General features: G+C 36.9%; 1 protein-coding gene across 2 annotated transcripts; it reads left to right on the forward strand.

The window, feature by feature from the left end:
* Nucleotides 1-2,154: 2,154 nt before the first annotated feature.
* On the forward strand, nt 2,155-7,579 carry LOC143737194 (zinc finger protein RFP-like). 2 transcript variants are annotated; one of them, XM_077228263.1, is made up of 8 exons: nt 2,155-2,226; nt 2,499-2,551; nt 2,759-3,345; nt 3,943-4,038; nt 4,196-4,429; nt 4,510-4,675; nt 6,042-6,428; nt 6,515-7,579. In XM_077228263.1, the coding sequence occupies exons 3-8, from the start codon at nt 2,767-2,769 to the stop codon at nt 7,081-7,083; spliced, it is 2,031 nt and encodes a 676-aa protein (XP_077084378.1). In that variant the 5' UTR covers nt 2,155-2,226; nt 2,499-2,551; nt 2,759-2,766; the 3' UTR covers nt 7,084-7,579. The 2 variants fall into 2 exon arrangements, with proteins under 2 accessions (XP_077084378.1, XP_077084377.1); XM_077228262.1 differs by lacking the exon at nt 2,499-2,551 and having other exon boundaries at nt 2,161-2,226.
* The last annotated feature ends 5,078 nt before the right edge of the window (nt 7,580-12,657 follow it).

The following is a 12,657-nucleotide window of genomic DNA, read 5'->3' on the forward strand; positions in this document are numbered from 1 at the left end:
TGATTAAATGATGACTTCATTTTAATTTTACTATCCCTTTAAGAGTTTGGTTTTAAGCCAAAACTCCAAGCTAGGAACTCTTCCATGGACTCCCATAGTGGTAAAATAAAAAATTGTGAATACAGCCCTATTTGTGAATACAGATCTGAAATGCAGCAAAACATCTTTAGGAGCATTTCTTCCATTACACCCAGGAGCGTAGGCTACATGTTGCACACCAGTAAAAATTTAAATCCTCAGAACCTCAGAAATCAGATTCCTTTTCCTTGTCACTCATTTGCGTGTCTGGGACAGAGTTATGATTACCTTTAAAGTGAAGACATCCCCGATTTTATCCCAAAATTTTGGCAGCTTGTGGCAGTGATTTATAATGACGAGGAAGCATTTCCGATTACATTTCGGGAGTTTACATTTTGTGAAATGCAAATACTACGGACAAATACAAATACAAATATGTATTTAATAAAAAGGCACTTTTTTTAAAACAAAGTTCCTTTTTTCGCATAGTTCAAAATAAAAAAGTAGCATTAAAAAGTTTATTTTAACTAATAGTCTAATTTTCTACCATATACATTTGACTACAATTAGCAGCTAGCTAACAACAACTTGCTTTGCAAAAAAAAATTCTGGTTTCACCTCACTCCAGTCTTAACTAAAAGTTTTTTGGGTTATTTTTGGTTATATTGTCATATAAATAACCTGAAAATACTGTAGTTTATTAAGGTTAAATCTTGCAAAAACGGGATAATCTCACTTACATTCTCATTTTAAGAGGTGTTCTGAGTAAATGTGGTTTGATTTGCTAACATTAGTTAGTGAAATTAGTTTCGCTTTCCATTAGTTTCGAAATGCCACCAGCACCAGCAAAGAAACAACAAAGGAATAGTTAAAGGCATAGGTAGGCCTGTTGACATTTGGGATCGTATGACGTAAAGAGGATTTAGCACACATCTTTACAATAAAGTGAAAGTGAAACTATATCACCTTAAAAACCTTACCTTTACTGAACATTAAGTTATTCAATCTTTGGTTTTAAATAACACGGACAATCAGTTCTACTATGTATTTTATTCTGAATGTCAGAGGCAACACTAATACAGAGATAAGAAGAATGAGTGTTCATACAAGAAAACACATTGAGCACTACTGCCAAGCATTGCAGCGTTCATAAAGCTTTTGTTATCTGTTGGTAGATACACACATTTTTCTTAAATACATTATTAAAATGAAAGACAAATTAAATACGTATTGTATTTAAATCAAATGTAATAATTTAATCAAAACTCTTTGCTCTAAATCAAAAATGATTTAACAAGAGCTGGATCAGGAGATCACTGAGCTGAAGAGGAGAAACACTGAGCTGGAGCAGCTCGCACACACTGAAGATCACCTGCGCCTCCTACAGGTCAGCGTTCTTTACTCAGTAGTATTCAATGTTCTTTAACCAGAGCAAACCACATGCTCAGGGATCTCCTCTCACTTGCATTACTGCATCTGCATCTACATCTTTATGCAGCCATCCACAAGTCAAGTCCTGGACCAATAACAACACTACTACTAACGTACAATGTATCTGTACCTAACTGGGGTAGGGCAAGCCTGAATATAGTCTGAAGACAAGAGCCACTATTGTAGCTTCTCCTACTTGTATTGCTTCTATTAATAATGCCAGCAAGGTTTAAATGCCATTTTCTTTATTTTTATTATTTATTATAACATAATAATTATAAACACATAATATAATAACACTTTACATTTTATAATAACTATGTATTTAAGTTTCACATTTTTCATACTTTTAATAAGGAGTCTGTTTGTTTGAATGCACTTAAAATGAAGCATAATCATTTAGCAGAAATAGACAGACTATTACAAATATTATTTGCAAATAATCAATCAGGTTCTGTCACACTCTGTGTATATATAGATAGCTATAGATAATAAAAGAAGAACATATTGAATTGGTCTAGGGTCAAAATAATCCTCAAACATTTAAGTGATAATCGTATTACAGTCTTTAAGAAAGCATGACTAAGGGACAAGGTGTGTTGGCAGTATGTAAGATTTACAGAAAGAATAAAACCAACCTTTACTGTGAAGTGAAACTGAAACCTACCTTACCTCACTATAAAAGCCCGCTGAGTTCTTGGTCCTGAACAAATGAGGAGTTGAGATCTGATGTGACTGTGTACTGCATTCTTCTCCTGAGAAAACATGAACAGTCAGGTGAGATTTCGTAGACCAAACCTAAAAGCGATATATTGTAAAGCAATTAACTTAATGTTACTTGTATATAAGATTATACAATATAAATCTTAGGAAGAACAGACCGTGCACCATGTTTATAGGCTATAGTTAGAACAATTCTTAAATAAATACTGATCATGTGACATTTGACATGCATCAAATTATGTAAATTGATATTTTTTTCATAGATTTTACAGAGACTTAACACAATGAGTACTGGTATTCAAAAATATTATTTACCTGTTTTTCAGTGGCATTACACATCCAAGTCAAATTAGATTCTGAAGAATTGCCAAAACATCCGGTATTTTACCATTAGCACTGTTTTAAGCAATTTTTTACTTATGCTGCCTTTATGGCAAAACAGCCAGTGTTCACTGCCTAAACATAAAGTTTAAGAGAACAATGCAATGTTTAATCTGTTAACTGCTTTTCTTACTTGTTATATAATGTATATATATAATCCTTGGTCAGTCCAATATAGAGCCTCATGGTGTCACTGTTTCTCCAGTAAGAGTCATGACTTCCTTCAGCTCCTCACTCTCTGGTGAGCTGCTCCAGTGCAATATATGTCTGGAGGTGTTCACCGACCCAGTCACCACTTCATGTGGACACAACTTCTGTAACATCTGTATCGAGGCATGCTGGGAGAGTGGACAGCTCTTTCTGTGCCCTCTCTGTAAGGAAGACTTTCAAAGTAAACCAGAATTGAAGATAAATGCAGCATTTAAAAAGGTTGTTGACCGTTTCAAAGTGCATCAACAGCCAAATAAACTTCAACAGCAAACAAAACATTTTCAACAAATTTTATGTGATGTCTGCTCTGAAAACAAGCAAAGGGCAGTAAAGTCTTGTTTGCATTGTGTAACATCTTTCTGCGAAACTCACCTTGACCATCACAAAACAGCACCAAGGCTCACAAGGCACAAACTGATCAACCCCGTAGAGAACCTGGAAGATTATATCTGCAGGAAACATGATAAACCACTGGAGATGTTCTGCAGAGATGATCAGACATGTCTGTGTCTGTTTTGCACTGAAACAGTACATAAGACTCATAACGCTGTTCCTATAGAGGAAGAAAGTGGATACAGGAAGGTGAGAAGCTTTAGAAGATATTTGATCATATTTATTCCATTCTACTTAGAGGAACTGTTCACAATTAAAGTTTGTTTACTCATCTCATGTCATTCCAACTTCTGTGAAACAAAGAGCAGCTCTTTTCATTCCAAAACCAGTCAATGCTGATTTATAATGTAAAGCTTCAAAAAGACAAAAAAGCAGCATACAATTCTGAAAAAAGTAGTCCATAAAACTCACATATTACAATTATTTCTGAAGCCATTTAATAGCTTTGTGAGACATTAGCTTATCATTTTCTCTCCCACATAGCTCTGAACAATCAAATCGAAATTACAGAAAAAATAATACCAGTTAATAACATACAAATTTTGGCCTGTTCTTCAAGTTTGGGCAGGATCTATATTCCTATTCCATAAAAAAAGACACCTAAATGATAAAAAAAATTAACCTTACTGCCAAAGTATGAATCAAATAAAGCATAAAGTAAATTAAATTGGTGAAATCCAAAATCACTGAAAATAATATTTTCAAGACAGTAAGAGAATAGTTCAATGCATGTTTACGTTTTTGCATTTACTTCAACATAATATTGCTTTCGGTTTCTGTCCTCAGATTCAACTGGAAAAGACACAGGCAGAAATCAAGGTGATGATCCAGGACAGACATAAGAAGATTAAGGAGATAAAAAACGTAGTAAAGTCCAACAAGGTGTGTCGTTATAGTGAAGTGACAAGAAAAATTCTATAAATACAAACTGAATGACATATTATTTGAGTACGATTATCTACAGTATAGAGGTGGGGGAAAGAATGGTTTGGAATTTGACTGTGATTTGACTGTCTAATATTCTTCTCAACATGACCAGAGCACCACAGAGAGAAATAAAGCAAACAAAGTTGAGCTGTTCACTGCTCTGATCCACTTCATTGAGAGATGTCAGTCTGAGGTATTGGAAGGAATGGAGCAGAAGCAGAAAGCAGAAGAAAAGCAGGCTGAAGAGCTCATAAAAGAGCTGGATCAGGAGATCACTGAGCTGAAGAGGAGAAACACTGAGCTGGAGCAGCTCTCACACACTGAAGATCACCTGCGCCTCCTACAGGTCAGTGTCCCTCTGTCTGCTCACATCACATGACAACACTCATCATTCTGAAGCAATTTTCCTCTCCTTTATTGCTCCAGGTTTACTCATCTATGTGCAGCCTTCCACAAGTCAAGACCTGGACGAACATCAACATTAACACTGATCTACTGAACACAGAAAATCTGGAGAAAGCTCTTACTTGCCTCAAGGAAAAAGTCAACAAGGAACTGGAAAAAGTCCATGAGATCAGAAAGCATTATGGAGGTAAATTTGTATATGAACCAGCATTCTCAATCCATTCTGAATGGTAACCAGCATGCTTTATCAGGCATGATAAAGAGAGAGAGAGAAAAAAAATCAAGACTTGGTATTGTGGCTATACTGACAGTTTTGAGTGTCACTAGCTAGGCTGCTTTGACATGCAACCAGATAATACGTTAGTAATCGGATTGGCGGCTCAATCAGACTGAAAAACCTTCATGTAAACACCTTAATCGATTCAATTGAGCTAAATCCGAATGAAATTTCGATCGGATTGAAAGGGGTGGTTTATTCCTTTTCGAATCCGATCGAGACAACATGTAAACACTTGATCGGATTGAAAACCAAAACTGAAAGGACTGCACATGTGCAATGCATTTGAAGTAGCGTGATGACGTATGACACGCGGAACGAGCTGTTCTTCCTGTTGAATAAAGTTTCATATAAATGAGTGTCATTCATTATAAAAGTCTCCTTTCACTCAGCGTCTTTGAAATGGAGCAGGACAACGTCCAATCAGTCCTTGTTTCGGACTGTCACCCACAGACGACTGGTTTTGGGCGCGGGAAGGGGCATTTTTACAGCTTTATATAAGCAGCACGGCACAACAGTTCATATGATCATTGTCTCCAAATTATGACCAGAAATGGATAAATATTAAGTCTGCTGTTTAAAACCAATAAATAACCAATGTAGGAGAATGGTTATTATGCACAAACAGCAGGAAACTCTGTATATTCGTGCAGTTTGTGTATGTCAAAAAATCTATTCCGATTTGAAGCTTGTGACATACGTGCACATCAACGCAATCAGCGTTCATGTAAACACTACGTTCGGATTCATCAATCGGAATGAATTCAGTCTGATTGAAACAAAAGTTGTGCATGTAAACATAGCCACTGTTTGTCTAGAGCTGGTGTGCTGCTGGCAACTAACAACCAACTCTTACTTGTATAGGCTACTCTTGTACTGTATGTTCTTTTTATAATTTTCATCTTTGCTTTATTTTTCACGAAGACATCCACTGATAAAAGACATCCACTCTTTCATTGTGTGTTTGTGCATTTTGGGTGCGGAGCAATGAAAGGGAGGGGTGTGTTTGTTTGGGTTGATTTAAAAAATTAACAGTGTTTCTCAGAAATCGCTTACTGCGCTTTTAAATGTGACTGCAAGTCAGCTTAAATGTATGCTCAGTTTTTTTTATTCTGGTCAGAATTCTGATTGGCCAGCAACATTTTTTATAAGTTATGGCTGTCTAATGGTGTGTTTTGCTCAGTTCTTGATCTAGTGATAAAATAAGGCTTCCGTCTTGTTGCTTACTAAACAAGTATTAAAACATTTAAGTGAATTTGAACATTTACTTTCACAGCTCAACCTTCTGTTCTTCAAAGATTCAACTTCATTCAAGCAACATCACAACCTTCAGCCAGTAGGATATTTGTATTTGGCAGCACTAACACAGATTCTGTTCCCTCACTTCCTTCATGGGTACCTAAAAATTCTTCAGTGATTGAGAAAAAAAATGCGCCTGTTTCTCTGAGAACACAGCAGGGCACCCTGACAGAGATTTCAAAAATGAGAACAAGCAAAGTTCAGACAGAGGGCAAAATCTACTTCACTCTGGGTAAAACTACAGACTGTGGCACTCCCTCAACGAAGATAGTGGAAATGATTAATAAACAAGTGGGGGTCTCACGCTTCGGTGTGGGTGCTTCTCCATTGCCAGATCTGAGCTCAATACAGAAACTTTATGCAGGTAAGATATACTGTAAATATGATTAATAATAGCATGAGCTTCAGGGCTGCTTGTAATGCATATCACTTTACCCCTTTCTCCTGCAGTGGATGTGATTTTGGATCCTAACACAGCTTACCCTAAACTCATCCTGTCTAAAGATGGAAAACAAGTGAGTCATGGTGGATCCTGGACAGATGTTCCCAATAACCCTGAGAGATTTGACTCCTCTGCCTGTGTCCTGGGAAAGGATGGGTTTTCCTGTGGGAGATTTTACTTTGAGGTCCAAGTCAGTGATAAGACTGAATGGGATTTAGGTATGGCTCGGGAGTCTGTTAGGAGAAAGGGGAAAATAACAGTGTGCCCAGAGAATGGACTTTGGTGTATATGGCTAAGAAATGGGAGTGAATATATGGCTAATGAATCCCATCCTGTTTCCCTTTCCCTGAAAAAAAAGCCCCAGAAGGTGGGGCTGTTTGTGGATTATGAGGAGGGTCTGGTCTCCTTCTACAATGTGGAGACCACGGCTCTTATCTACTCCTTCACTGGTCAGTCTTTTACTGAGAAAATCTATCCATTTTTCAGCCCTTGCAACAAAAGAGGTGATATGAACTCAAAGCCTCTGATTATCCCCAAGTCTAATTACGCATTCTTTGTTACTGTAGAAAACAAGTAATACAACAACATATAAAGGTCATTGTTTAGTGGACACACAATTTTTAACTCAAATTTGAGGAACTACGCTAACCATAGGCCTACTTTATTAGTGTGTATTGTAATTACCATATAACTTGGGTTGTTAGATAAAAACACACTACTTGAAGTTCTACTGTTAAATATTGTATTATTATTGTAGTAGCCCATTTAATGGAAATTTGGTACGGTACGACTAGACTTGTATTGTTTTCTTCCTTAAATGAATTGCTTCTTGTTATTCTTGTTATATATGCCTAAATGAAAATACTCACCTTCATCTCCTTGAAATCATGTTTCACAAACATGCCACCAGATGGTTCGCTAGTACTGTAAAAACTCTTCATCTAAATTTTGAAACTTGTGTTGTGTGAGGAAAAATCAATGTACAAAGGACTTTTGTCACAATTCAGAGAACATCAGATAACATACAGAACAGCCACTTTGGTTCAGGAATAAAATAATATTTCTGTCTCTAACTGAATTTGTGTCATTATTTGAGTGGCCTATATATTTTAAAAAGCAATTAATTGTAGATATCAGTACAGCAGTTCTTGATTTTTTAATTCCTCATAAATGCAAACTACAGAATGTCAGAACATCCCCATCATACCCCCACCCTCTTCTTTTTCTGCTCTTCCCTCCCTCCCTGTTCCCTGTTCTTTCCCTTCCCTCTTCCTGGGCTGAATGAATGGAAGGTCTCCCGCAGCACAATGGAAGCTGGTCTGGTAGGAATGACAGAAATGTCTGGAGTCAGCAGGAGGCTGGTGGCTATGGGTAACACACGCCCCCCATGACATCACAGACAGTGCATTCGCCAACCTCCTGTCCTGACTCCACTTCACTTCTCTCCCCCGTCCCACAGTTTTTACAAAGTAAAGCGGGACATTTAAGGACTGAGACAAAGGTGTGAAATGTTTGTTATAAATCTTTTTTGGGGGGTAATGCATGTGAAACTGTTTTTAGGAAGGAATTGTGTGTAATGTTCACATTATGTATGTTTAACATTGTTTTGGATTATTGCACAGCTCAATAAATCCAACAGTTTCCTCTTTATAACACTGAATATTCTAGGTCAAACAAATAAAGCAATGACCATGTTTCCACACAGCCATTCTCTGTAACATCTTTTTGACACTAACCCAAGGCTAGGTTTTAATTCTGTTCTCTACAGAGCAGCATGTGTGAAGGAAAAAATCCCTGGAGTGATTGTCATATGGAGGACTATCCATAAATGGAAAAGCACAGCAACAATCTGCACTGTTTGATTCATGTGATATTGGATTTCTCTCTTAGCTTTGTACAGATCCTTTTTTTCCCATTCCTTTGCTCTGTTTCCCCCACTCAGCCTCTCTCTTTCTGTCTCACTCTCTCTATTCCGTCTTCCCTCATTCTTTCTGGCAGGCATTCAATTTCACACTTGGGGGAGCAGAATGAGGGGAAGGTCAGGGCTGTGTCAACAGAGGCCAGCATTTTTTTTATTTATTTTTTGCTGATACAGGGAGAATGAAGGGAGAAAAAGAGACCTAAGTGTCCCTTTTCTTGTCTCCTTCACACGTTCACCTACTTCTCTCTGCTCTCTCACACACTAGCAGACACTGATTCCTTCCCTCGGGTCTTTCTTGCTGTAGTTCTTGCTGTCTATCCGAGCAACAACTAAGAGTTACTAGTGAAAATTACCTTTCTTTTATAACACTTCAACCTCTCAGTGATGAATACCATGGAGAAAAAATGGCACACAGGTTAACAGCTTGTCCATTTATTGGCTTTTATACACAAGCTTCGGAAATATTAAAATCAACATGAAATTGGCGCTACCCGATGACAGGGAATGTTCTCAGAACTTTGTCTAATGTTCTGGCAAGGTTCTCACAGAGTTGTGAACAAACGTTAATAGAAAATTCGTTAAAAGATGTCACAAAAACATTAGCACAAAACGTACTCGGTTACTAACGTAACCTCGGTTCCCTGAGATAAGGGAACAAATATTGTCTCTTAGCTTAAAACACTAGGGGAAAACTCCTTTCTCTGAAATACTGAAGCCTTTATAAAATAACGCCAGATGGTTTTGTCTTTAAAAACCATTTGCTATTTAGTGATCTTTAATTTGAAGTATAAACAAGGGGGCTGATTTTATTGCATCAGACATGTACCACTTTGCTCACAGCTGATTGGTTAAATTTTGGTTTGAGATCTCTTACCTGGAACATAACCTGCCCCGGAGCAGGTTAGCCGTGGAGCACAAGGTACTATGGCAATGAACACTGCTAAAAGTGGGTGCCCAATCCTGTTCCTGCATGGAGATCTTCTAACTACCTCCAAAGTTCAGCTCCAACCCTGATCAAACATAACTGAACCAGCTAATTTAGATCTTCAGGAGCACTTGATCATTACAGACAGGTGTGTTTGATCAGGGTTGGATCTGACCTCTGCAGGTAGAGCTGCAGGAACAGGATTGGGCACCCCTACACTTGACGAACGGCTTTGACCTGTGAAAAAATAACGTAGTTATTATAACGTATTCCATTAGATATTGAATCTACAGCGCATCCAGGGTAGTCTGATTCCCAAATATCAGTGCTACCAGTTTTCCTAATGAATGACTGTGATTTTAGTGAATCAAAAACAACCAGTGCAGTCAACACATTTTAGGTCTGTTAAATATGTTTCACTCAGAAATATGTCATATTACAGAAGTAAATTGCATAACCCTACATTTACATTCAGACCTATCAACTGATGTATATGTGTGTTTGCATGTACATGAGCAAAGTTCATGTGGTGATTTTCTGACACACCCAACTGACTGACTCACATTGGCTTATGAGTGCAAAAGCAAACAAGGTGAAGCAGATCAACAGATTTAGTTACAAGTCTCACTCTACCATACAGTGCCCCCCCCCCCTCTCTCTCTCTCTCTCTCTCTCTCTCTCTCTCTCTCTCTCTCTCTCTCTCTCTCTCTTTCTCTCTCTCTCTCCCTCTCTCTAATTACTCAGTTGTTGGCAGTGAGTTTTGTAGTGTGGCAGTGCCAGCTTTGCCAGCAGGGCACAAAGAATTTACTGACCTATTGCTAACACTGGGAGCTTCCTCTAGTAAGCTCATAAAACACTGCACACACTTACACTTCAGAATCACACCAAGCAACCCCAGTCCCCAGCATATGGCACTTAATGCAGATGAAGCTTTGTGCGTAAAGACATTATAAAACATTATAGAATTGCTGTTTTAGGGCTCAATTGAAATGTTATATTGTAGCACTTCTTGTGCTTTCTCTGTATTTCTGACTGTGCTTGCTTCTGCTCATGTTGTTCTCTTTTGTAAGTGATTTTGGATAAAAGAATTCGCTAACAATCTAAGAGTAAGTATATTCTCACCAATATGGCTCCAATTAGGAGTGTTTTCTGAACCATAACAATAGTTAAAACCAATCATGTTTTCTGCATGCGGTACTATTATTGCAAAAAAGGTGTTTGTTAAACTGCCATTAAAAGTGCTGTCAGCCAACACCCTCTCTACAAAAAACAACCTTCAAACACATAATAGAAGCAACCCAAAATTCACAAATTGATTCACATGCACAGTTTTCATAATTGGTTAAGTTTTCTGATTGGCTGTGATAAGAATAGGCCTGCCCCTTTGTTCTTTTTTTCACTGTTACAGAAGCAGGTGTGCTTTCTCAGGAGATTTATTTCAGTCATGTCTGTCAGGTAGTCTAATTCGTTTAATTTACTTCAACTGATTTTGTAATCACAGAACATTATGGGATCATACGTGCACCTGGGACAACTCAAGGCTGCACTTATTTTTACTCTACACAGATATTTATATTGCTGATACTGTAGAAATCGCTATGAATTTTTATTGAGAAACGCTCAAATGAAGGTCGATATATTGATTTATATTATGTTGTGTCTGATTGGATGTTGCCAATTGTTTGGCCACATCTTTATTACAGACCTATTTGCAAAGCTGTTTAAATAACTCCAATAGTGCACAACAATATGAACAGTAGCAATTGTGTGAAGAAGTGAATTGTGTGAATTCCTAATCCTCCTTAGGAAAATTACATGATTGGAACATTTTTCGGAATTGAAAAAAAATTCACTTAACTGTTTGTAGAGGAAATAGTTTGATTACTTGATTGTGCAAATTATGCATTATAGTTCTGAAAATCACAGACAATCATTTCCAAAGAAAAAAAATATTTCAATAAGGATAAATGTTTGTGAGACTTCCAAAATAAATAATAAATAATAAGTTTCTTTATTGTCTATTTCTATACTGTGAGTACAGTTGTAATCGAAATGATTCAACCCCCACTGCAAATCAGGCTTATTGGTAAAATGTACAGACTTTCAGCTGTTTGCAATGAACAAATCAAACAAGTACTTGAAATAGCTCAACACAACAAATGTTTCAAGTGTTTTCCCCATATATGCTTTGGCAGTATTGTTAATGTTATCGAAAATGCTTTGTTGCCTTTGCCTCATGTGAAATATATAATCAAGAATGCTTTGAGTAGGCCTACCTTTAAAGCACTTTGAATCACCACATGTAATGATATAGAGGAGCCTGATAAAGAGCTGAATCTGTGTCGCTAGTCAACAGTTGTCTGTAACTCAGGAAAAGTCATTAGTCAGTGTGTCAGGAAAAGACTGCAGACTTTGCAAGCAGCCAAGAGATTAAGCAGGATGTATTACAGGTGACTTGTCAAACAGAACAAAGAACAGGTGCTAACAAAGAACAGAAACCATGACAACACCAATAACATTTTGCATTGCAAATGTATTTGATACAAATGCCTAAGACACAATGCCATTTCAAAGATTGCGCTTAGTAAGATTTATATATATATATATATATATATATATATATATATATATATATATATATATATATATATATATTAATATTTTTATTCAGCAAGGATGCACTAAATTGATAAAAAATGACAGTAAAGCTTTGTTCATTGTTTTCAAAAGATTTATATTCAAATAAATACGGTTCGTTTGAACTTTCTATTCATCAAAGAATAAAAGATGTGTCCTGGTTTTCACAAAAATGTTTTCAACATTGATAATAATAAGAAATGTTTCTTGAGCACCTAATCAGTAATGATTTCTGAAGGATCATGTTACACTGAAGGCTGGAATAATGATGCTGGAATTTCAGCTTTACCTTCACATAATACTGTTTTCATTTCTTTCTTTTTTTTAGACTTCATTTCAAAAACATAAAAAATCTTACCGACACCAAACTTTTGAATGGCAGTGAAGCCCTTGGAAAAAACATCAGGACAAACTTACTTTTAATACTATGGGTACTGTGTTCTAGCTTTGTTTGAGGACCTCCAGGAGGATTGTTGATAACATAAATTGGGCTTCATCCATCTGGTTTGGTCAGAGTAGGACGGACAGATGTCTTTGTTGTCTTTTCCATTTGGAGCTCTTTTGATAATGTTTAATGTTTTAGCAGAGGTAGGGAAATGGTGTATCATTTATTTCCTTCAGATGGTGGAAAACATATTGAAATGCTAGATGTGCTTCAGTAGAGTAGT

The sequence above is a fragment of the Siphateles boraxobius genome, unplaced genomic scaffold (assembly GCF_051911475.1).
Source record: "Siphateles boraxobius isolate OS27281-9 unplaced genomic scaffold, OSU_SipBor_1 130, whole genome shotgun sequence".
Lineage (NCBI taxonomy): Eukaryota > Metazoa > Chordata > Actinopteri > Cypriniformes > Leuciscidae > Siphateles > Siphateles boraxobius.